The sequence below is a fragment of the Taurulus bubalis genome (assembly GCF_910589615.1).
Source record: "Taurulus bubalis genome assembly, chromosome: 3".
In the NCBI taxonomy this organism is placed as follows: domain Eukaryota; kingdom Metazoa; phylum Chordata; class Actinopteri; order Perciformes; family Cottidae; genus Taurulus; species Taurulus bubalis.
In genome coordinates, this window is record NC_136591.1 from 2,063,873 (window position 1) to 2,087,687 (window position 23,815).

Consider the following 23,815-nt stretch of genomic DNA (forward strand, 5'->3'; position numbering starts at 1 on the left):
CACAGAATAAGCAAAATGAAGTACATTATAATGGAAAAAGCAAAATCCTTAATTATAAAAAATAGCAAAATCCTTCATATCAAATAAAAATCTTAAGAAATCTAAAAATGGAAAGATTAAGTAAACATTCTTACAAAACAAGTACAATATTTTAATTAAACTTCTCAATTACAAAATTCTTATAAAAAAAAAATCCTCAATCAATAAAAACAACCTCTTTTATTGTTGCTGATTGATAATCATCTTTTAGCTAACTGTAGTCCTGCTCACAACAATAAATGACCCATATGAACCACAAGGGGGCGCTACAGTGAAGCCATGAAGTTCATTGTATTTTAAATCACAACAGATTCTCAACACTGCTCCAGATGGTTCACCAACCTGATGAGCTCCAGATCTACAGTACGGGGCTCTGGAACATGTTTCCCTTTTATTTTAGGATTCAGGTCTTCAAATGTTACAACATGTGATTTTAACATTGAGTATTGTGAGACAGAATGAAGAGATGTCATGAACTCGAATACAAACAATATGTCAGCCTTCTTGCTTAAGGGAACATGCGTATATAAGTGAGCCGACGTGCTCGTGTGTTAGAAATCCATCTGGATGTAAGATGAGCTGCTCGGAGAAGCTACTCGGCTCCCTGAGCTCCTTCTTCAGGAACACCCATGTTATAATAATCCAGCTCAATGTTCTCCCGTCTGCCCGGCTTCTGCCCCCTGCTGGCCTGGAGAGACAAGACGGCACAGTCCTGTCTTAGTTCACTAAACACAGAAGGAGTGCTTCATTTCAGTCGCTGGTCTAAACAACAGACGTGTGTCAGTACCTTGCAGTAGAAGTAAAGGGCGGTGATCACCAACAGCAGAGTCAGCGGCAGGACGACCACTCTGATGATGAAAGGTGCTGGATCTGTTCAGACACATGGACAGTCATTACATCACACAAGACACAACATCATGAGTCCAACAGCTCCCATTGAGCCCACAGGAGTTACACGTTAAAGTCACGGGTTCGGGGCTCAGTGGTGTTGTGGCCGATGTGGTGGCAGTGGAGCGTTTGTGATTGGTCGCGTCAGAAGGTGCTTCATCTAGTGAAACGCCTCCCTCAGGTCTCAGAGAACATGAGTTTCCTGGTAACCAAACACGCTCTGCCCTACATGTATTGTTGCTGTTGCATTTACAGACTTGGGTTACGTTTGGTTACTATGTGACTTGTGTAACACAATGACAGCAGTCACAGTGTCCTTCCAGAAACAACCACATGCATGAACTCTGTTGTCAGCTGATCATTTTCAGTCTTTGGACCAATCATCTTCCACAAACCTGCATGTAAAGTCAGTTTACCTAAGACAGTGAGAGAAAGCAGCCGGCTCTCAGAAGAGAAGTCATGAGAGGAAACGGAGACGTGATAAACACAGCTGTAGCTTCCTTGGTGGGCGGGATCTGCTGCAGGAAACAGGAAGTGGGCAGAGTAATTGACAGCTGGCTGGGTGGAGTTTTGTGGCGAGTTGGAAAAGGTGAGCTGGAAGGAGCCTCCTGGGTACTGTGGCTGGATGGAGCAGACGATGGTGAAGGCGTAGCGTCTCAGCACCTCAGCCCCCTGCTGCTGGGCCTCGGAGACCCCGTCCATGGAGATGATTGGCTGAAGCAGCAGGTCTGTAAACACAGAGACAGACAGACAAACAGGTGTGTCCTGCCAGGTGAAGATCAGCAATCTATAGAGGAGTTGAAGCTTCCAGAAACAAGCCCACCTCTGTTCACTTTAGGATGTCGTTGTCCCGGATACTTTACAGTTCAGTCCAATGGAAAACCACTGACTGTCACTGTGACAGAGGAAGGAACATACTGGGGAAATTGCTGTAAAAGATGATGTCATAGATGATGCCACTGATGAGCTTACCTGAGCAGGTGAGATCCAGGCTGTAGGAAGAGAGTGATGATGATGATACACACTCCCTCAGAGGAGATGCAGACTGAACACACTTAGAGTTGATCCTCCACACATTTCTCTTTGAGGACTCGTGTCTCCGTCCTGTAGAAACAGCAGAGCCACAGTCCAGATCTCTGCAGACAACAGCTGCTGCCTTCAGGGTCCAGTCAGAACCATCTACTGGTCTCCAGTCTCCTTGTTTCATCTCCAGTGATCCTGCACAGCGACTGGCTCCTCCCACCAACCTGACAGGAGGTTCTGAACAGAAAGCAGAGAGTCGTCAGTAAAGAACAAAGTGAGTTCCAGGAGAACAGAGATGAAGCAGATCAAAGCTGCAGCTCCTCTTCTACCTGAGCAGGTGAGTCCAACAGCTTTGCCAGGTGAGCAGGTGTTTCTCTCTGAGCCTGAGCTTCTACAGTCCAGGAGAGCAGACTCATGGCCTCCACACTGGAACTCTTTGGTCCACATTGGAGCCTCCACTTCTCCATAGAGCGCCCCCTGGAGGACTGAAGGAGCGCCACAGCCAAGCTCCCTACAGACCACCTCTGCATCCTGCTGGTCAAAGTCCTCTTCACACACGGAGGACCCCCACTGGGTAGACTGGGTAGACTGGGTAGACTGGTTAGACCTCACCTCCAGTCTACCTGAACACAGACTGGTTCCATTCACCAGCCTGACAGAGTCTGAGAGATGAGAGAAGATACAAGAGAGATGAAAGACTCCAGACACGAAATAAAGAGATGTCATTAAACTATAATTCAGAGGAATTAAAAAATAATTAAAAAAGACATAGGTTGATGGTAATAATGATAATTACAATTAGCAATAATAAAACATAACATAATACTGGTTCAATACATGCAGTGCATTGACTGAGGTGTTTTCATAAGTAAATATGTCATAAGTTGGGTCACAATGGTGAAAAGGGGTAACATCATCATATTCATCAGTCAACACAAAAACACTTTAAATAAAGAAAACTTGAACAACTTGAACAACCAATCAGAATGACATAACTGTAAAGCTTTGGTTTGCTAGTGCAGGAGTCAACCTCCGGTTCTGAAAAGTGAAGTCAATGCTTCTCATCTGATTGTTTCGAAGTCTACAAGAAAACTGCTCTACTTCTCATTTGATTCATTACTTTAGTAAACATTGTAAACATGAGTTTATGGCTTTAATCGCTAGTTTCAAGTTTAGTTCACTACAGCATGATGTTCACTGAGAAAATGATGGTCCATTTAGAGTCGATAGATCAGTGGTTCTCAAATGGGGTTCATAAAGGCACTATGTGGGATTCTTTCATATTTACAATTAGCAACCATTCAAAACCCCTTTAAGTATAGTTATTTAATAAATATTCAATAAAATATAAGTTCATAAACAGAATGTGATATATTAATTGATAGCACAGTTGTTGATGATATTATGGAGAGTTTGACGATTGAAATTAATTCTACTTAATTTAAGAGAATATTGTTGCGTTGCATTCATAGAACGCCTTGGTAAAGTTTCTAATAAGAAATCACTTTTTGTTTGTGGTGACTTTAATATTGATCTGTTAAAGTGGAATGAACACAAATTAACAACATATTTTTGTAATGTAATGTTTAGCTAACTGGCCTCTTATTGATGAACCTGGTATATAACTAAGGAAAGTGATCACTTATTGATAACTTACAAATGTTCATGGCCAAGTAACACGTGGCTTGTTTTGAACTGATATCAGTGATCATTTTCATATGTTTGTGATCCTGCATCATTTAAAGGGAACCTGTTCAGTTTAAGTGAGCCTTCCTGTAAACCAGTAAGAATGAGAACAGCTGAGAGAATTGAGGCTTTAAGATGGAACTAAAAACAACAGCTGGGATGAGGAGTATGCTGATGATCATAATCAGGCCTCTGATGCATTTCTTTCATATTGTTTGAGTTATGCAATAAGCATTGTCCTATTAGAAGCTGCAGGGTAAAGGATAGATAGGAAAGCCATGGAAGACTGAAAGTCTGCAGAGAGTAAAAAGAACAATGTACCTGACAAAACACATTTACAACTGAGAACCAATGAAAGTGAAGAAAAATATAAGTTTTATAAGAATAAACTGACTTCCATTATGAGATCACAATACTATAATAAAATACTAGAGGATAGTAAAACATAATATTCAAAGGATTTCAAAGTAATCAGATTACCAGAAATAAAGAATACAAATCTGAATTTCCTTCTAAACAACTCTGTGGACGATTTAAAAAGTATTGTTGATGATATCAATGATTATTTTGGGTGTTGGAACGACTCTGGACAAAAAGATAGTTGTGCCTGATAACGGAAAAGATTAGTTTGATAACCTTATTAAGGATAATTTACATTCCATGTTCCTTTGTGCCGTGAATGAGACTGAAATCATTGAAGTTGTAAACAACTTTAAAAACAAAAGATCTTCTGATATATATTCTATTGATATTAAATCATTAAAGAAGTAATTGATTGTATTGCAGGACCTCTGACCTATGAATGTAATCAGTCTTTCAAAAAGGTATTTTTCATAATAAAATGAAAACTGCAAAGGTAGTACCAATATTTAAAAATGGAGATAAGCATTACATGATAATTCTAGAGCAATATCCCTTCTTCCTCCATTCTCTAAAATATTAGAGAAATTATTTCTGCAGAAATTGTATGATAAGTCAAAATGAATTATTGAGTGAACATCAGTATGGATTCAGTAGAAATAGAACTACTCCCTCTGCACTAATGGAGATGTGGAAGAATAACAAAGAACATGATGAGTATTCTATTGGCATTTACATTGACCTCCAGAAGGCTTTGATGTATAGATCACACTAAGTTATTGATTACAGTAGAAGTATATAAATCACACTAAGTTATTGATTACAGTAGAAGTATATAGATCACAGTAAGTTATTGATTACAGTAGAAGTATATAGATCACACTAAGTTATTGATTACATTAGAAGTATATAGATCACACTAAGTTATTGATTACAGTAGAAGTATATAGATCACACTAAGTTATTGTTTACTTCAGAAGTATATAGATCACAGTAAGTTATTGATTACAGTAGAAGTATATAGATCACAGTAAGTTATTGATTACAGTAGAAGTATATAGATCACACTAAGTTATTGATTACAGTAGAAGTATATAGATCACACTAAGTTATTGATTACATTAGAGAAGTATATAGATCACACTAAGTTATTGATTACATTAGAGAAGTATATAGATCACACTCAGTTATTGATTACATTAGAAGTATATAGATCACACTCAGTTATTGATTACATTAGAAGTATAGAGATCACAGTAAGTTATTGATTACAATAGAGAAGTATATAGATCACACTAAGTTATTGATTACATTAGAGAAGTATATAGATCACACTAAGTTATTGATTACATTAGAGAAGTATATAGATCACAGTAAGTTATTGATTACATTAGAAGTATATAGATCACACTAAGTTATTGATTACATTAGAGAAGTATATAGATCACACTAAGTTCTTGATTGCATTAGAGAAGTACATAGATCACACTAAGTTATTGATTACATTAGAGAAGTATATAGATCACACTAAGTTATTGATTACATTAGAAGTATATAGATCACAGTAAGTTATTGATTACATTAGAAGTATATAGATCACAGTAAGTTATTGATCACATTAGAAGTATATAGATCACAGTAAGTTATTTATTACATTAGAGAAGTATATAGATCACACTAAGTTATTGATTACATTAGAAGTATATAGATCACAGTAAGTTATTGATTACATTAGAAGTATATAGATCACAGTAAGTTATTGATCACATTAGAGAAGTATATAGATCACAGTAAGTTATTGATTACATTAGAGAAGTATATAGATCACACTAAGTTATTGATTACATTAGAGAAGTACATAGATCACACTAAGTTATTGATTACATTAGAGAAGTATATAGATCACAGTAAGTTATTGATCACATTAGAAGTATAGAGATCACAGTAAGTTATTGATTACATTAGAAGTATATAGATCACAGTAAGTTATTGATTACATTAGAAGTATATAGATCACAGTAAGTTATTGATTACATTAGAGAAGTATATAGATCACAGTAAGTTATTGATTACATTAGAAGTATATAGATCACAGTAAGTTATTGATCACATTAGAGAAGTATATAGATCACACTAAGTTATTGATTACATTAGAGAAGTACATAGATCACACTAAGTTATTGATTACATTAGAGAAGTATATAGATCACAGTAAGTTATTGATTACATTAGAAGTATATAGATCACACTAAGTTATTGATTACATTAGAGAAGTACATAGATCACACTAAGTTATTGATTACATTAGAGAAGTATATAGATCACAGTAAGTTATTGATTACATTAGAAGTATATAGATCACACTAAGTTATTGATTACATTAGAAGTATATAGATCACACTAAGTTATTGATTACATTAGAGAAGTATATAGATCACAGTAAGTTATTGATTACATTAGAAGTATATAGATCACAGTAAGTTATTGATCACATTAGAGAAGTATGGATCAGAGGGATCATCACTCTTGGTTGAAAGCTACTTGAAACAGACGCAGTGAGTTCATGACATGGTGTCAGGACTTAGGAAGCTCACCTGTGGAGAACCACAGGGATCAGTGATGGTCCAATACTTTTTATACTTTACATTAAACATATTTGTAATGTTACTAAATTAGTAAAATGTTTTTTGCTGAGGATACAAATTTGTTTTGTTCAGGAAAACGATTGAAGGACCTTTTGTTTTTTATTGAAAAGGAGCTAGAAATGATCACATCCTGGTTCTTAATATAAAGAAAACTAAATTCATGGTTTTTGGAAATCAAATGAATTAGAGGGATATTGAATTACAATTCTGTGATGACAAAACTGAAAGAGTTTTGAGACAAAATTGCTCTGGGTTGTGATTGATCATAAAGTAACATGGAGACAACATATTGAATATATAAATGGTAAAATGTCAAAGTCAATAGCAATACTGTATACATGTAGAGATGTACTAACTTCTAAGGCCTTGTATATCATTTATTGCTCACTTATACTTCCATATTCATCTCATTGTGTGGAGGTGTGGAGGTCAACCTATAAAACATTTATAAATTCAACTTCTTGTTACAGAAACCAGCGATACGCATCATGAATAATGCTGTTACCATGGTATCTATGGTTACTGTGAGCACACACATCCATTGTTTGTCAGATCTCATGTTATGAAATGTAATGATTTGGTTTATTATAAAATAATGCAGACGATGTGCAGAGCTAAAGCAAAGGCACTGCCAGACTGTGTTCAAAGGTTGTTTCAATACATGAATGTGAATATGATTTGAGATGTTTGTAAGTTTATTGTACAAAAAGCTAGAAAAGAGATTAAAAGAAGATGTATTTCTATTGTAGGAGTTCAGTTATGGAACAACAATAACATGGATGTAAGAACGCTCAACTCATCTTTGGTTTTCAAAAGGATTGTTTATGAAACTATTAGTGAGGATTACAAGTGTGAATGAAATGTAGAAACATATATAAATATATATATATATATATATATATATATATATATATATTATTGTTTTCATTATATCCAATTAATTATCTGATTTAATTGATAATAATTTAGGATATAAATATATCAGCATTATGCTTCTACCTGTACCTCTTCAGTCTTTCTGTTTTGTATATTATGACCAAAATAAAACAGGAAACCCCAAATATAAGAAAGTGAAAACATGTAAAACATAAGGTATGAACTTGAAGAGGTGTGACTCTTGTATAGAGTCTGAGCCTCTGTCCTGTTGGTGGACGCTGACTCACAGCAACGTGTTGTCAGTGGACTGGAGAAGATCAAACATAACAATGTAATCAGACTGGAGGAGGATTCTCTTTGACTCAAATGAAACTCTGTCTCATCTGCATTGGGGGCGTGGCCTAACCACAGCACGGCCTTTTGGAGCGCCATTACAAAACAGGGCTCTGATGCTAAGGGACGAAAGTTCATCATGTTGGGAAAACTATCCTGTAGAATTCACCAGCAAGCGTTGTGGATCCACACCTCAGAAGATGTGCTTTAACTTGATGAAGAAACACGTCTCCACTTCAGCAATAAGGTGCTGAGCCAGTAGAGTTAAACATGAAAACAAGTCAAGTTTAATGAGACAATGGGGAATATAATGGTTCACCAATAAGAAGAGACAGGTGAAGGCTCATGGAGGAATAGAGACACCTCAGAGAATGTATTATATACAGATTCACAGTCTGTAGTTAGGGAGGGACAGGACTGAAACATATGAATTACATGATGAGCTTACCTGAGCAGGTGAGATCCAGGCTGGAGGAAGAGAGTTCTGATGATGATACACACTCCCTCAGAGGAGATGCAGACTGAACACACTTAGAGTTGATCCTCCACACATTTCTCTCTGAGGACTCGTGTCTCCGTCCTGTAGAAACAGCAGAGCCACAGTCCAGATCTCTACAGACAACAGCTGCTGCCTTCAGGGTCCAGACATAGTAAGGATCATCTACTGGTCTCCATTCTCCTTGATGCTTCATCTCCAGTGTTTCTGCACAGCGACTGGCTCCTCCCACCAACCTGACAGGTTCTGAACAGAAAGCAGAGAGTCGTCAGTAAAGAACAAAGTGAGTTCCAGGAGAACAGAGATGAAGCAGATCAAAGCTGCAGCTCCTCTTCTACCTGAGCAGGTGAGTCCAACAGCTTTGCCAGGTGAGCAGGTGTTTCTCTCTGAGCCTGAGCTTCTACAGTCCAGGAGAGCAGACTCATGGCCTCCACACTGGAACTCTTTGGTCCACATTGGAGCCTCCACTTCTCCATAGAGCGCCCCCTGGAGGACTGAAGGAGCGCCACAGCCAAGCTCCCTACAGACCACCTCTGCATCCTGCTGGTCAAAGTCCTCTTCACACACGGAGGACCCCCACTGGGTAGACTGGGTAGACTGGGTAGACTGGATAGACCTCACCTCCAGTCTACCTGAACACAGACTGGTTCCATCCACCAGCCTGACAGAGTCTGAGAGATGAGAGAAGATACAAGAGAGATGAAAGACTCCAGACACGAAATAAAGAGATGTCATTAAACTATCCATCCATCCATCCATCCATTATCAGCCGCTTATCCGGGGTCGGGTCGCGGTGGCAGCAGGTTCAGCAGGCCGACCCAGGCTTCCCTCTCACCCGCAACACTTTCCAGCTCATTCTGGGGGATCCCGAGGCGTTCCAAGGCCAGCCGGGAGATATAATCCCTCCAGCGTGTCCTCGGTCTTCCCCGGGGTCTCCTACCAGTTGGACGTGCCTGGAAAACCTCTAATGGGAGGCGTCCAGGAGGCATCCTGACTAGATGCCCGAACCACCTCAGCTGACTCCTTTCGACACGAAGGAGCGGCGACTCGACTCCAAGCTCCCTCCTGATGTCCGAGCTCCTTACCCTATCTCTAAGGGTGAGCCCGGCCACCCTGCGGAGGAAGCTCATTTCGGCCGCTTGTATTCGAGATCTCGTTCTTTCGGTCACGACCCAGAGTTCGTGACCATAGGTGAGGGTTGGAACATAGACCGACCAGTAAATGGAGAGCTTCGCCTTCCGGCTCAGCTCCCTCTTCACCAGGACGGACCGGTACAGCGCCTGTTTTATTGCTGCAGCCGCACCGATCCGTCTGTCGATCTCCCGCTCCACCTTACCCTCACTCGTGAACAAGACCCCGAGATACTTGAACTCCTTCGCTTGGGGTAGGCAGTTTGTCCCCACCTGGAGGGAGCAATCCACCGGTTTCCGGCAGAGCACCATGGCCTCAGATTTGGAGGCGCTAACTCTCATCCCTGCCGCTTCACACTCGGCTGCAAAACGCCCCAGTGAATGCTGGAGGTCACAATCCGAGGAGGTAAACAGGACCACATCATCCGCGAACAGCAGAGAGGCGATCCCGAGACTCCTGAACCGGATCCTCTCCGCCCCCTGGCTGCGCCTAGATATCCTGTCCATGAAGGTCACGAACAGGACCGGTGATAAAGGGCAGCCCTGGCGGAGGCCAACACCCACCGGGAACGTGTCTGACTTACTACCGAGGATACGAACACAGCTCCTACTGCAGGCGTACAAAGACCGGATAGCCCGTGCCAACGGGTCCGGCACCCCATACTCCCGCAGCACCCCCCACAAAAACCCCCGAGGGACCCGGTCGAAAGCCTTCTCCAAGTCCACAAAGCACATGTAGACTGGTTGGGCAAACTCCCAGGACCCCTCCAGTAGTCTTGCAAGGGTAAAGAGCTGGTCCACTGTTCCACGACCGGGACGGAATCCGCACTGCTCGTCTTGAATCTGAGGTTCGACAAGCGGTCGGAGCCTCCCTTCCAGCACCCTGGCATAAGCTTTTCCCAGGAGGCTGAGCAGTGTGATGCCACGATAGTTTGAGCACACTCTCCGGTCCCCCTTCTTGAAGATGGGAACCACCACCCCGGTCTGCCAGTCCATGGGCACTGTTCCCGACCCCCATGCGACACTGAAAAGGCGTGTCAACCAAGACAGCCCAACAATGTCCAGCGCTTTCAGCATCTCAGGGCGGATCTCATCCACCCCTGGCGCCTTGCCACCAAGGAGCTTTTTGACTACCTTAGCGACCTCTGCCAGGGATATGGGAGAAACCACCCCAAAGACTTCCGGCGCTGCCCCCTCTCCGGGGGACATGTTAGCCGGGTTTAGGAGTTCCTCAAAGTGCTCTTTCCACCGCCCGACGATGTCCCCAGTCCGGGTCAGCAGTTCCCCCCCCCCGCTGAGAACAGCCTGGGGTAGGCCCTGCTTTCCCTTCCTGAGCCGTCGGATGGTTTGCCAGAACTTCCTTGAGGCCACCCGAAAGTCCTTCTCCATGGCCTCCCCGAACTCCTCCCATGCCCCGAGTTTTAGCATCCGCGACCATCGCAGCTGCAGCCCTTCTGGCCTGCCGGTACCCGTCAGCTGCTTCAGGAGACCCCTGGGCCAGCCAGGCCCGAAAGGCCTCCCTCTTCAGTTTGACGGCTTCCCTCACCCCCGGTGTCCACCACCGGGTTCTTGGGTTGCCGCCACGACAGGCACCGATGACCTTCTGGCCACAGCTCCGAGCAGCCGCGTCCACAATAGAGGCTTTGAACATGGTCCACTCGGGTTCCATGTCCCCAGCCTCCCTCGGGATTTGTGAGAAGTTCTTCCGGAGGTGGGAGTTGAAGACCTCCCGGACAGGATCCTCCGCCAGACGTTCCCAGTTCACCCTCACTACACGTTTGGGCTTGCCAGGTCTTTCTAGCCGACTCCCCCGCCATCTGATCCAACTCACCACCAGGTGGTGATCAGTTGACAGCTCTGCTCCTCTCTTCACCCGAGTGTCCAAGACATACGGCCGCAGATCAGATGATACGACTACAAAGTCGATCATTGATCTCCGGCCTAAGGTGTTCTGGTACCAGGTACACTTATGAGCCACCTTATGCTCAAACATGGTGTTCGTTATGGACAAACTGTGGCTAGCACAGAAGTCCAACAACAAAACACCATTCGGGTTCAGATCGGGCAAGCCGTTCCTCCCAATCACGCCCCGCCAGGTTTCTCTGTCATTGCCCACGTGAGCGTTGAAGTCTCCCAGGAGAACTATGGAGTCGGCAGGAGGCGCCCTTTCCAGGACCCCTCCCACCGACTCCAAGAAGGCCGGATACTCCGAACTGCTGTTCGGTGCATAAGCACAGACAACAGTCAGAGCTTTACTCCCTGCAACCCGTAGGCGCAGGGAGGCGACCCTCTCGTTCTCCGGGGAAAACTCCAACATAGCGGCGCTCAGCCGGGGACTCGTGAGTATCCCCACTCCCGCCCGGCGCCTCTCACCCTGGGCAACTCCAGAAAAGGACAAAGTCCAACCCTTCTCCAGGAGCTTGGTTCCAGAGCCCATGCTGTGCGTGGAGGTGAGCCCAACTAAATCTAGCTGGTACCGCTCCACCTCCTGCACCAGCTCCGGCTCTTTCCCCGCTAGCGAGGTGACGTTCCACGTCCCTAGAGCTAGTCTATGCTGCCGGCGATCGGCTCGCCCAGGTCTCCTGCCTGGCCCGCCGCCCGGTCTGCATAGCACCCGACCCCGATGCTTCCCCCCGCGGGTGGTGAGTCCACAGGGTTGCTGGTCCATGATCTTTTTTCGGGCTGAGCCCGACCGGGCCCCATGGGTGAAAGCCCGGCCACCAGACGCTCGCCGTCGAGCTCCCCTCCCGGGTCTGGCTCCGGGAGGGTGCCCCGGTTTCCCTTGTCCGGGCGAGGTAGCTTCATTCCGTGGGCCGTACATCATCAGGGTTTTTTGAACCGCTCTTAGTCTGGGCTCTCCCCCGAGACCTGTTTGCCTTAGGAGACCCTACCAGGGGCTGACGCCCCGGACAACATAGCTCCCAGGATCACTGAGCCACTCAAACTCCTCCACCACGTTAAGGTGGCGATTCATTGGAGGAGCATTAAACTATCTTTTTTTTTTTTTTTTTTAATTCCTCTCATTAAACTATCATTCAGAGGAATTAAAAAATAATTAAAAAAGACATAGGTTGATGGTAATAATGATAATTACAATTAGCAATAATAAAACATAACATAATACTGGTTCAATACATGCAGTGCACTGACTGAGGTGTTTTCATAAGTAAATATGTCATAAGTTGGGTCACAATGGTGAAAAGGGGTAACATCCTCATATTCATCAGTCAACACAAAAACACTTTAAATAAAGAAAACTTGAACAACTTGAACAACCAATCAGAATGACATAACTGTAAAGCTTTGGTTTGCTAGTGCAGGAGTCAACCTCCGGTTCTGAAAAGTGAAGTCAATGCTTCTCATCTGATTGTTTCGAAGTCTACAAGAAAACTGCTCTACTTCTCATTTGATTCATTACTTTAGTAAACATTGTAAACATGAGTTTATGGCTTTAATCGCTAGTTTCAAGTTTAGTTCACTACAGCATGATGTTCATTGAGAAAATGATGGTCCATTTAGAGTCGATAGATCAGTGGTTCTCAAATGGGGTTCATAAAGGCACTATGTGGGATTCTTTCATATTTACAATTAGCAACCATTCAAAACCCCTTTAAGTATAGTTATTTAATAAATATTCAATAAAATATAAGTTCATAAACAGAATGTGATATATTAATCGATAGCACAGTTGTTGATGATATTATGGAGAGTTTGACGATTGAAATTAATTCTACTTAATTTAAGAGAATATTGTTGCGTTGCATTCATAGAACGCCTTGGTAAAGTTTCTAATAAGAAATCACTTTTTGTTTGTGGTGACTTTAATATTGATCTGTTAAAGTGGAATGTACACAAATTAACAACTGATTTTTGTAATGTAATGTTTAGCTAACTGGCCTCTTATTGATGAACCTGGTATATAACTAAGGAAAGTGATCACTTATTGATAACATGTTTACAAATGTTCATGGCCAAGTAACACGTGGCTTGTTTTGAACTGATATCAGTGATCATTTTCATATGTTTGTGATCCTGCATCATTTAAAGGGAAACTGTTCAGTTTAAGTGAGCCTTCCTGTAAACCAGTAAGAATGAGAACAGCTGAGAGAATTGAGGCTTTAAGATGGAACTTAAAACAACAGCTGGGATGAGGAGTATGCTGATGATCATAATCAGGCCTCTGATGCATTTCTTTCATATTGTTTGAGTTATACAATAAGCATTGTCCTATTAGAAGCTGCAGGGTAAAGGATAGATAGGAAAGCCATGGAAGACTGAAAGTCTGCAGAGAGTAAAAAGAACAATGTACCTGACAAAACATATTTACAACTGAGAACCAATGAAAGTGAAGAAAAATATAAGTTTTATAAGAATAAACTGACTTCCATTATGAGATCACAAAAGAAGGAATACTATGATACAATACTAGAGGATAGAAAAACATAATATTCAAAGTAATTATGTTAGCACAGCTTAAACAGTGATGCTGGTGAGAAGCTATAAACTGTCCTTCCTTTGAGCTAGTGGAGTATCTGGAGCATCACATTGTGGGTTCATTATACTCTCAGAATGGCCAGAAAAAGAGAACTTTCATGTGAAACTCTCCAGTCTGTTCTTGTTCTTAGACATGAAGACTATTCCATGAAGGAAACTGAGAAGAAACTGAAACTGTATCTGGGTGACCCCAAACTTTTGAACGATAGTGTAAATATATATATATATTTTTTTTTTTTCATGATATCAAATTAATTATCTGATTCAATTGATAATAATTTAGGATATAAATATATCAGCATTATGCTTCTACCTCTTCAGTCTTCCTGTAGTGTATATTAGATTGTGGCTTTACTTATTGTATTGTAATGACTGACTGAATAAAACACAAACACAACCATAATCTAGGTCATACAGCAGGGGATGCTTTAGGGCGGGGCTCCCTTGTGATTGACAGGTCTCTACCACTGCGTGGTCTGGTCTGAGAGTGGTCCGTGTTTTCATCACATAACTTTAACCCTTTCAGTGAGTTTTAACACCATCAAAGTTAATATTAACAGTTTGGTTGCACGTAGCTATATTTCCCTTCTGGTTGAAAAAAACAAGCTGGCGAGAGCCAAAGTCTTATATTCTAGGTTTCTAAACGGTCGTCCAGAAACTGATGGATGACGTCACGGTGACTACGTCCACTGCTTATCGTTAAGACCAAAGACTTCACTGAGGCAAGGAGTCAAGAGGAGAACATCTCCAAATAAAAGTCTTTACTTTCAAAGGTTTGGTTCACAGGTGGGAAGTCAGAAAAGGCAAATAAAGCAAAAAACAGATGAGAGACCAAAGGCAGTCTGGGAAAAGCAGAGTAGAAAACTAGGTTAACAAGATCACAGAGAGAAATGACTTGAACGCTCGACACGGAGCTACCAAGACCAACTGGGACAGACAAAGAGGAGCACAAGGACTAAACACTCAAGGGAGGACAGGTCATTCAGAACAGGTGAAGCTGATCAGGTCGGGACAGTAATCACACTGGCAGGAAACACACAAGGACAGGAAGTGAACTCATGTGAAACGAGAGTGAGCGGCGAATGACAAAAGAAAACAGGAAACCCCAAATATAAAAAAGTGAAAACATGTAAAACATAAGGTATGAACTTGAAGAGGTGTGACTCTTGTATAGAGTCTGAGTCTCTGTCCTGTTGGTGGACGCTGACTCACAGCAACGTGTTGTCAGTGGACTGGAGAAGATCAAACATAACAATGTAAGTCAGACTGGAGGAGGATTCTCTTTGACTCAAATGAAACTCTGTCTCCTCTGCATTGGGGGCGTGGCCTAACCACAGCACAGCCTTTTGGAGCGCCATTACAAAACAGGGCTCTGATGCTAAGGGACGAAAGTTCATCATGTTGGGCAAACTATCCTGTAGAATTCACCAGCAAGCGTTGTGGATCCACACCTCAGAAGATGTGCTTTAACTTGATGAAGAAACACGTCTCCACTTCAGCAATAAGGTGCTGAGCCAGTAGAGTTAAACATGAAAACAAGTCAAGTTTAATGAGACAATGGGGAATATAATGGTTCACCAATAAGAAGAGACAGGTGAAGGCTCATGGAGGAATAGAGACACCTCAGAGAATGTATTATATACAGATTCACAGTCTGTAGTTAGGGAGGGACAGGACTGAAACATATGAATTACATGATGAGCTTACCTGAGCAGGTGAGATCCAGGCTGTAGGAAGAGAGTGATGATGATGATACACACTCCCTCAGAGGAGATGCAGACTGAACACACTTAGAGTTGATCCTCCACACATTTCTCTCTGAGGACTCGTGTCTCCGTCCTGTAGAAACAGCAGAGCCACAGTCCAGATCTCTACAGACAACAGCTGCTGCCTTCAGGGTCCAGACAGAGTAAGGATCATCTACTGGTCTCCAGTCTCCTTGATGTTTCACCTCCAGTGTTCCTGCACAGCGACTGGCTCCTCCCACCAACCTGACAGGAGGTTCTGAACAGAAAGCAGAGTCGTCAGTAAAGAACAAAGTGAGTTCCAGGAGAACAGAGATGAAGCAGATCAAAGCTGCAGCTCCTCTTCTACCTGAGCAGGTGAGTCCAACAGCTTTGCCAGGTGAGCAGGTGTTTCTCTCTGAGCCTGAGCTTCTACAGTCCAGGAGAGCAGACTCATGGCCTCCACACTGGAACTCTTTGGTCCACATTGGAGCCTCCACTTCTCCATAGAGCGCCCCCTGGAGGACTGAAGGAGCGCCACAGCCAAGCTCCCTACAGACCACCTCTGCATCCTGCTGGTCAAAGTCCTCTTCACACACGGAGGACCCCCACTGGGTAGACTGGGTAGACTGGGTAGACCTCACCTCCAGTCTACCTGAACACAGACTGGTTCCATCCACCAGCCTGACAGAGTCTGAGAGATGAGAGAAGATACAAGAGAGATGAAAGACTCCAGACACGAAATAAAGAGATGTCATTTAACTATAATTCAGAGGAATTAAAAAAGAATTAAAAAAGACATAGGTTGATGGTAATAATGATAATTACAATTAGCAATAATAAAACATAACATAATACTGGTTCAATACATGCAGTGCATTGACTGAGGTGTTTTCATAAGTAAATAAGTCATAAGTTGGGTCACAATGGTGAAAAGGGGTAACATCATCAAATTCATCAGTCAATACAAAAACACTTTAAATAAAGAAAACTTGAACAACTTGAACAACCAATCAGAATGACATAACTGTAAAGCTTTGGTTTGCTAGTGCAGGAGTCAACCTCCGGTTCTGAAAAGTGAAGTCAATGCTTCTCATCTGATTGTTTCGAAGTCTACAAGAAAACTGCTCTACTTCTCATTTGATTCATTACTTTAGTAAACATTGTAAACATGAGTTTATGGCTTTAATCGCTAGTTTCAAGTTTAGTTCACTACAGCATGATGTTCATTGAGAAAATGATGGTCCATTTAGAGTCGATAGATCAGTGGTTCTCAAATGGGGTTCATTAAGGCACTATGTGGGATTCTTTCATATTTACAATTAGCAACCATTCAAACCCCTTTAAGTATAGTTATTTAATAAATATTCAATAAAATATAAGTTCATAAACAGAATGTGATATATTAATCGATAGCACAGTTGTTGATGATATTATGGAGAGTTTGACGATTGAAATTAATTCTACTTAATTTAAGAGAATATTGTTGCGTTGCATTCATAGAACGCCTTGGTAAAGTTTCTAATAAGAAATCACTTTTTGTTTGTGGTGACTTTAATATTGATCTGTTAAAGTGGAATGAACACAAATTAACAACATATTTTTGTAATGTAATGTTTAGCTAACTGGCCTCTTATTGATGAACCTGGTATATAACTAAGGAAAGTGATCACTTATTGATAACTTACAAATGTTCATGGCCAAGAAACACGTGGTTTGTTTTGAACTGATATCAGTGATCATTTTCATATGTTTGTGATCCTGCATCATTTAAAGGGAAACTGTTCAGTTTAAGTGAGCCTTCCTGTAAACCAGTAAGAATGAGAACAGCTGAGAGAATTGAGGCTTTAAGATGGAACTTAAAACAACAGCTGGGATGAGGAGTATGCTGATGATCATGATCAGGCCTCTGATGCATTTCTTTCATATTGTTTGAGTTATACAATAAGCATTGTCCTATTAGAAGCTGCAGGGTAAAGGATAGATAGGAAAGCCATGGAAGACTGAAAGTCTGCAGAGAGTAAAAAGAACAATGTACCTGACAAAACATATTTACAACTGAGAACCAATGAAAGTGAAGAAAAATATAAGTTTTATAAGAATAAACTGACTTCCATTATGAGATCACAAAAGAAGGAATACTATGATACAATACTAGAGGATAGAAAAACATAATATTCAAAGTAATTATGTTAGCACAGCTTAAACAGTGATGCTGGTGAGAAGCTATAAACTGTCCTTCCTTTGAGCTAGTGGAGTATCTGGAGCATCACATTGTGGGTTCATTATACTCTCAGAATGGCCAGAAAGAGAGAACTTTCATGTGAAACTCTCCAGTCTGTTCTTGTTCTTAGACATGAAGACTATTCCACGAAGGAAACTGAGAAGAAACTGAAACTGTATCTGGGTGACCCCAAACTTTTGAACAATAGTGTATATATATATATATATATTTTTTTTTTTTCATGATATCAAATTAATTATCTGATTCAATTGATAATAATTTAGGATATAAATATATCAGCATTATGCTTCTACCTCTTCAGTCTTCCTGTAGTGTATATTAGATTGTGGCTTTACTTATTGTATTGTAATGACTGACTGAATAAAACACAAACACAACCATAATCTAGGTCATACAGCAGGGGATGCTTTAGGGCGGGGCTCCCTTGTGATTGACAGGTCTCTACCAGTGGTCTGGTCTGAGAGTGGTCCCATCACATAACTTTAACCCTTTCAGTGAGTTTTAACTCCATCAAAGTTAATATTAACGGTTTGGTTGCACATAGCTATATTTCCCTTCTGGTTGAAAAAAAACAAGCTGGCGAGAGCCAAAGTCTTATATTCTAGGTTTCTAAACGGTCGTCCAGAAACCGATGGATGACGTCACGGTGACTACGTCCACTGCTTATCGTTAAGACCAAAGACTTCACTGAGGCAAGGAGTCAAGAGGAGAACATCTCCAAATAAAAGTCTTTACTTTCAAAGGTTTGGTTCACAGGTGGAAAGTCAGAAAAGGCAAACAAAGCAAAAAACAGATGAGAGACCAAAGGCAGTCTGGGAAAAGCAGAGTAGAAAACTAGGTTAACAAGATCACAGAGAGAAATGACTTGAGGAGCACAAGGACTAAACACTCAAGGGAGGACAGGTCATTCAGAACAGGTGAAGCTGATCAGGGCGGGACGGTAATCACACTGGCAGGAAACACACAAGGACAGGAAGTGAACTCATGTGAAACGAGAGTGAGCGGCGAATGACAAAATGAAACAGGAAACCCCAAATATAAAAAAGTGAAAACATGTAAAACATAAGGTATGAACTTGAAGAGGTGTGACTCTTGTATAGAGTCTGAGTCTCTGTCCTGTTGGTGGACGCTGACTCACAGCAACGTGTTGTCAGTGGACTGGAGAAGATCAAACATAACAATGTAAGTCAGACTGGAGGAGGATTCTCTTTGACTCAAATGAAACTCTGTCTCCTCTGCATTGGGGGCGTGGCCTAACCACAGCACAGCCTTTTGGAGCGCCATTACAAAACAGGGCTCTGATGCTAAGGGACGAAAGTTCATCATGTTGGGCAAACTATCCTGTAGAATTCACCAGCAAGCGTTGTGGATCCACACCTCAGAAGATGTGCTTTAACTTGATGAAGAAACACGTCTCCACTTCAGCAATAAGGTGCTGAGCCAGTAGAGTTAAACATGGAAACAAGTCAAGTTTAATGAGACAATGGGGAATATAATGGTTCACCAATAAGAAGAGACAGGTGAAGGCTCATGGAGGAATAGAGACACCTCAGAGAATGTATTATATACAGATTCACAGTCTGTAGTTAGGGAGGGACAGGACTGAAACATATGAATTACATGATGAGCTTACCTGAGCAGGTGAGATCCAGGCTGAAGGAAGAGAAGAATGATGTTACACACTCCCTCAGATGAGATGCAGACTGAACACACTTAGAGTTGATCCTCCACACATTTCTCCTTGAGGACTCGTGTCTCCGTCCTGTAGAAACAGCAGAGCCACAGTCCAGATCTCTGCAGACAACAGCTGCTGCCTTCAGGGTCCAGACAGAGTAAGGATCATCTACTGGTCTCCATTCTCCTTGATGCTTCACCTCCAGTGATCCTGCACAGCGACTGGCTCCTCCCACCAACCTGACAGGAGGTTCTGAACAGAAAGCAGAGAGTCGTCAGTAAAGAGTTGAGTTTATTTAATGATAAATCAACTAAAACTTCTAATTCTGCTTCATTGAATGTTCATTTCTCTTTACCTGTTGAGTTTCCTTCAGCTTGGAGTCCTGGAGAAATAGACACATATTTGTTGTTTGAAGTAAATGTTATAGAAATCCACACATATTTGTTTTTAAATGTAATCGCAATTTTCATCAACAACTTATTTGGATGTTGTTACGTTTATATACAGACTGTTTTTCAGATGTCCCCTTTTCTTTCAGACAATTACAGGATAGATGAATGTGTAATATTTGTTCTGACAATATGACAAAAAATTTGAGGGAAGGGGCTTAAAAAAGAGACGTGAAAAGTTAAAAGACAGCAGCACAACCAAGCGTTTCCAACAAGACATCCAATCACAACAAGCCTCGTCTGGTTGAGTAACTTCAGTTTGAACAGAATCAGAAATAATTTATTGCTTAAGTACGTTACACTTACAAGGAATTCTGCTCTGTGATTGGTGGATAACAACAAAACAACAGTGTGTTTACACACACATGGAATTTGACTCCCGTTCCACGTTGCTCTTACATACACAATATACAATAAACAAGATAGCTTGATGATATGATATTTCACTGAAACATATCTTGCTTGATCTACTTAATAAAATCGAGGCAACTTTTGCATGAATGTATTACATAGAATGAGCAATGCTGGTTTTTGTATGAATTACTCAGTTTTGTACATAACAAATTCTTCTTTATATTCATTATTAGGTAATTCAACTAATTTTTGAAAGTAAAGTGTACCACATTTTTCAGATTAGTTACTTAACTTGTAAAGTCAACTTGATTTTGTAAGTTAATTCACTAGCACAATGAAGTTGACTTTACTTACAAAATGAAGTTTTTAGTTGTTTAGCATCTCTCACGCCTTGCTACCTGTGCCTTGTCTCCTTGTCTCCTCTCCTAAGCGCCTCCTTCTTTTCCAACCTTCCAACCTTCTAAGTGGAAGTAATCTGTCTGTTACTCCGGACAATGTCTCCAATGAATCCACTGTCAACAACATGATCAAACAGCCTGCTGTCTGGTTTCATCGACACCTTTTTGATGCGAAAGACTTGCAAGCATGCTGTGAGTCCTTCACAATAAAAGCTCCTGTTGTCTTTGTCTTGTTGAGTGTTTTAATGTGTGAGTCCTTCACAATAAAAGCTCCTGTTGTGATTGTCTTGTTGAGTGTTTTAATGTGTGAGTCCTTCACAATAAAAGCTCCTGTTGTTTTTGTCTTGAGTGTTTTAATGTGTGAGTCCTTCACAATAAAAGCTCCTGTTGTGATTGTCTCATTGAGTGTTTTAATGTGTGAGTCCTTCACAATAAAGCTCCTGTTGTGATTGTCTTGTTGAGTGTTTTAATGTGTGAGTCCTTCACAATAAAAGCTCCTGTTGTGATTGTCTTGTTGAGTGTTTTAATGTGTGAGTCCTTCACAATAAAAGCTCCTGTTGTTTTTGTCTTGTTGAGTGTTTTAATGTGTGAGTCCTTCACAATAAAAGCTCCTGTTGTGATTGTCTTGTTGAGTGTTTTAATGTGTGAGTCCTTCACAATAAAAGCTCCTGTTGTGATTGTCTTGTTGAGTGTTTTAATGTGTGAGTCCTTCACAATAAAAGCTCCTGTTGTTTTTGTCTTGTTGAGTGTTTTAATGTGTGAGTCCTTCACAATAAAAGCTCCTGTTGTGATTGTCTTATTGAGTGTTTTAATGTGTGAGTCCTTCACAATAAAGCTCCTGTTGTGATTGTCTTGTTGAGTGTTTTAATGTGTGAGTCCTTCACAATAAAAGCTCCTGTTGTGATTGTCTTGTTGAGTGTTTTAATGTGTGAGTCCTTCACAATAAAAGCTCCTGTTGTTTTTGTCTTGTTGAGTGTTTTAATGTGTGAGTCCTTCACAATAAAAGCTCCTGTTGTGATTGTCTTATTGAGTGTTTTAATGTGTGAGTCCTTCACAATAAAGCTCCTGTTGTGATTGTCTTGTTGAGTGTTTTAATGTGTGAGTCCTTCACAATAAAAGCTCCTGTTGTGATTGTCTTGTTGAGTGTTTTAATGTGTGAGTCCTTCACAATAAAAGCTCCTGTTGTGATTGTCTTGTTGAGTGTTTTAATGTGTGAGTGCTACACAATAAAAGCTCCTGTTGTGATTGTCTTGTTGAGTGTTTTAATGTGAGTGCTACACAATAAAAGCTCCTGTTGTGATTGTCTTGTTGAGTGTTTTAATGTGTGAGTCCTTCACAATAAAGCTCCTGTTGTGATTGTCTTGTTGAGTGTTTTAATGTGTGAGTCCTTCACAATAAAAGCTCCTGTTGTGATTGTCTTGTTGAGCGTTTTATTGTGTGAGTGCTACACAATAAAAGCTCCTGTTGTGATTGTCTTGTTGAGTGTTTTAATGTGAAGCACAGCAGGAAACATTGTGTTAGCATTAGCAGTAGCTTAGCTCTGATACGGCAGGAGGAGAGTGAACAGGAAACAGTATTACATCGTTTCCTGTCAATCTGTCATGAGTCTGGCCCAATCTCAATGTCCCCCTAAACCCTCAAACCCTGAACCCTCAGCTGCTAAGTGTTGAGTGTGAGAGGCTTCAGGGCTTGATGGTGTGAATATGAATGACAGCACTTTTCTGCAACATCACATGACTACATAAAACAATATTGTGTCCAATTGTGTATTTATTTTATACTTTTTATTCACTGATTTGAACGTCTTCCTCACGAGATGAGAAGTCATTTGAAATGATCTGTTTAATCGTTTTGTTTGATGAATGTAAAATAATATTATATATATTTTCTGCTTGCATTCCTCTGATTTCATGTGTTTTTATGTTCCATCTTTTATCCATAATGTTGTAGTGTAAATGTATTTTATCAGGCTGAACGCCCACATGTCTCTTCTTTTTTTACGTCTCCATGCTTCCATTGGGAACTGCGTGTTTAACGTCACATTGCAATGAATTGTGGGTAATTCCCTTAGGCAAAGTCAGCCTCTAATGCTGACTTAGGGAAAGGGATCATAAAGGACTCAACATGTCTGCCAGAGACTCAAACACTACGATGTGACAATGGGACAGAACCAAACCCTCAAGGACTTCAGGGAGCCTCAAAGTCTCTGAGACTGAGTTCATGAATGAACCGGAGACACGAACACCAGAGAAACACTGCACAGAGACTCAACATATAATAATACATGTGGGGGAATAGAACTGAATGTGGACATTTTTCACAAAGTTCAGCGCACATCATCACGTTTTATCAACCAAGAGGATCACATGTCAGCGTTATTTTTTTAACATGGTGGCTGGCACAGTTCAATTCATGCAGTGGTTCTCAAACTGTGGGGAGGTTTATCAAAATTCAGCTCGGACCATTTTGTTACAATCTTGGTGGGACGTGAACATTTCTCTTCCTCCAAAGTGGGGCGTGACAAAAACAGTTTGAGAACCACAATCTTTATTTTTCAGTCGGGATAATTTATGAACGTTTGTTTTTTCACTTTTCTATTTGAAAGACATGAAAATACTACTTCACTGTCATGAACTGTTGTGTGGAATTACAATGACATTATTTCGGTTTAACTGTTTTCTGTGTGTGTGTGTTTTCTGAGTGAAAGCCATATAAATACATAAAGAGTCCTACCTGAGCTCCTCAGCAACAGCAGCAGCATCAACAGGTGATCCATGACGTCCAGGTGGTCCGTCTCTCTCTCTCTGATCACCACATGCCTTCAGGGTATGTCTGCGTACAGGAAGAGAGGAGGAGCTGTGCTCATGGTGGCCTTCAGCTTTATAATTAGACACTTTTCTGAGCTGATTTCCTGTGAAACTGATCATCGTTGATTTCACAAGAAGCTGCTGACCGATGCACGATTACGGGACAGTTACCACGACAACTAGGACTGACAGA

General features: G+C 41.2%; 1 protein-coding gene across 1 annotated transcript; it reads right to left on the reverse strand.

Annotated features, from left to right (window-relative positions):
* Nucleotides 1-274: 274 nt before the first annotated feature.
* On the reverse strand, nucleotides 275-23,591 carry LOC306733847 (scavenger receptor cysteine-rich type 1 protein M130-like; the record flags this gene model as incomplete). Its single annotated transcript, XM_079215153.1, has 10 exons — nucleotides 275-727; nucleotides 827-909; nucleotides 1,344-1,655; nucleotides 1,900-2,187; nucleotides 2,280-2,612; nucleotides 8,299-8,592; nucleotides 8,685-9,017; nucleotides 15,678-15,974; nucleotides 16,065-16,388; nucleotides 23,549-23,591. 10 exons carry the CDS (start codon nucleotides 23,589-23,591, stop codon nucleotides 632-634), a joined length of 2,403 nt encoding a protein of 800 aa, XP_079071279.1. The 3' UTR covers nucleotides 275-631.
* Nucleotides 23,592-23,815: the final 224 nt, after the last annotated feature.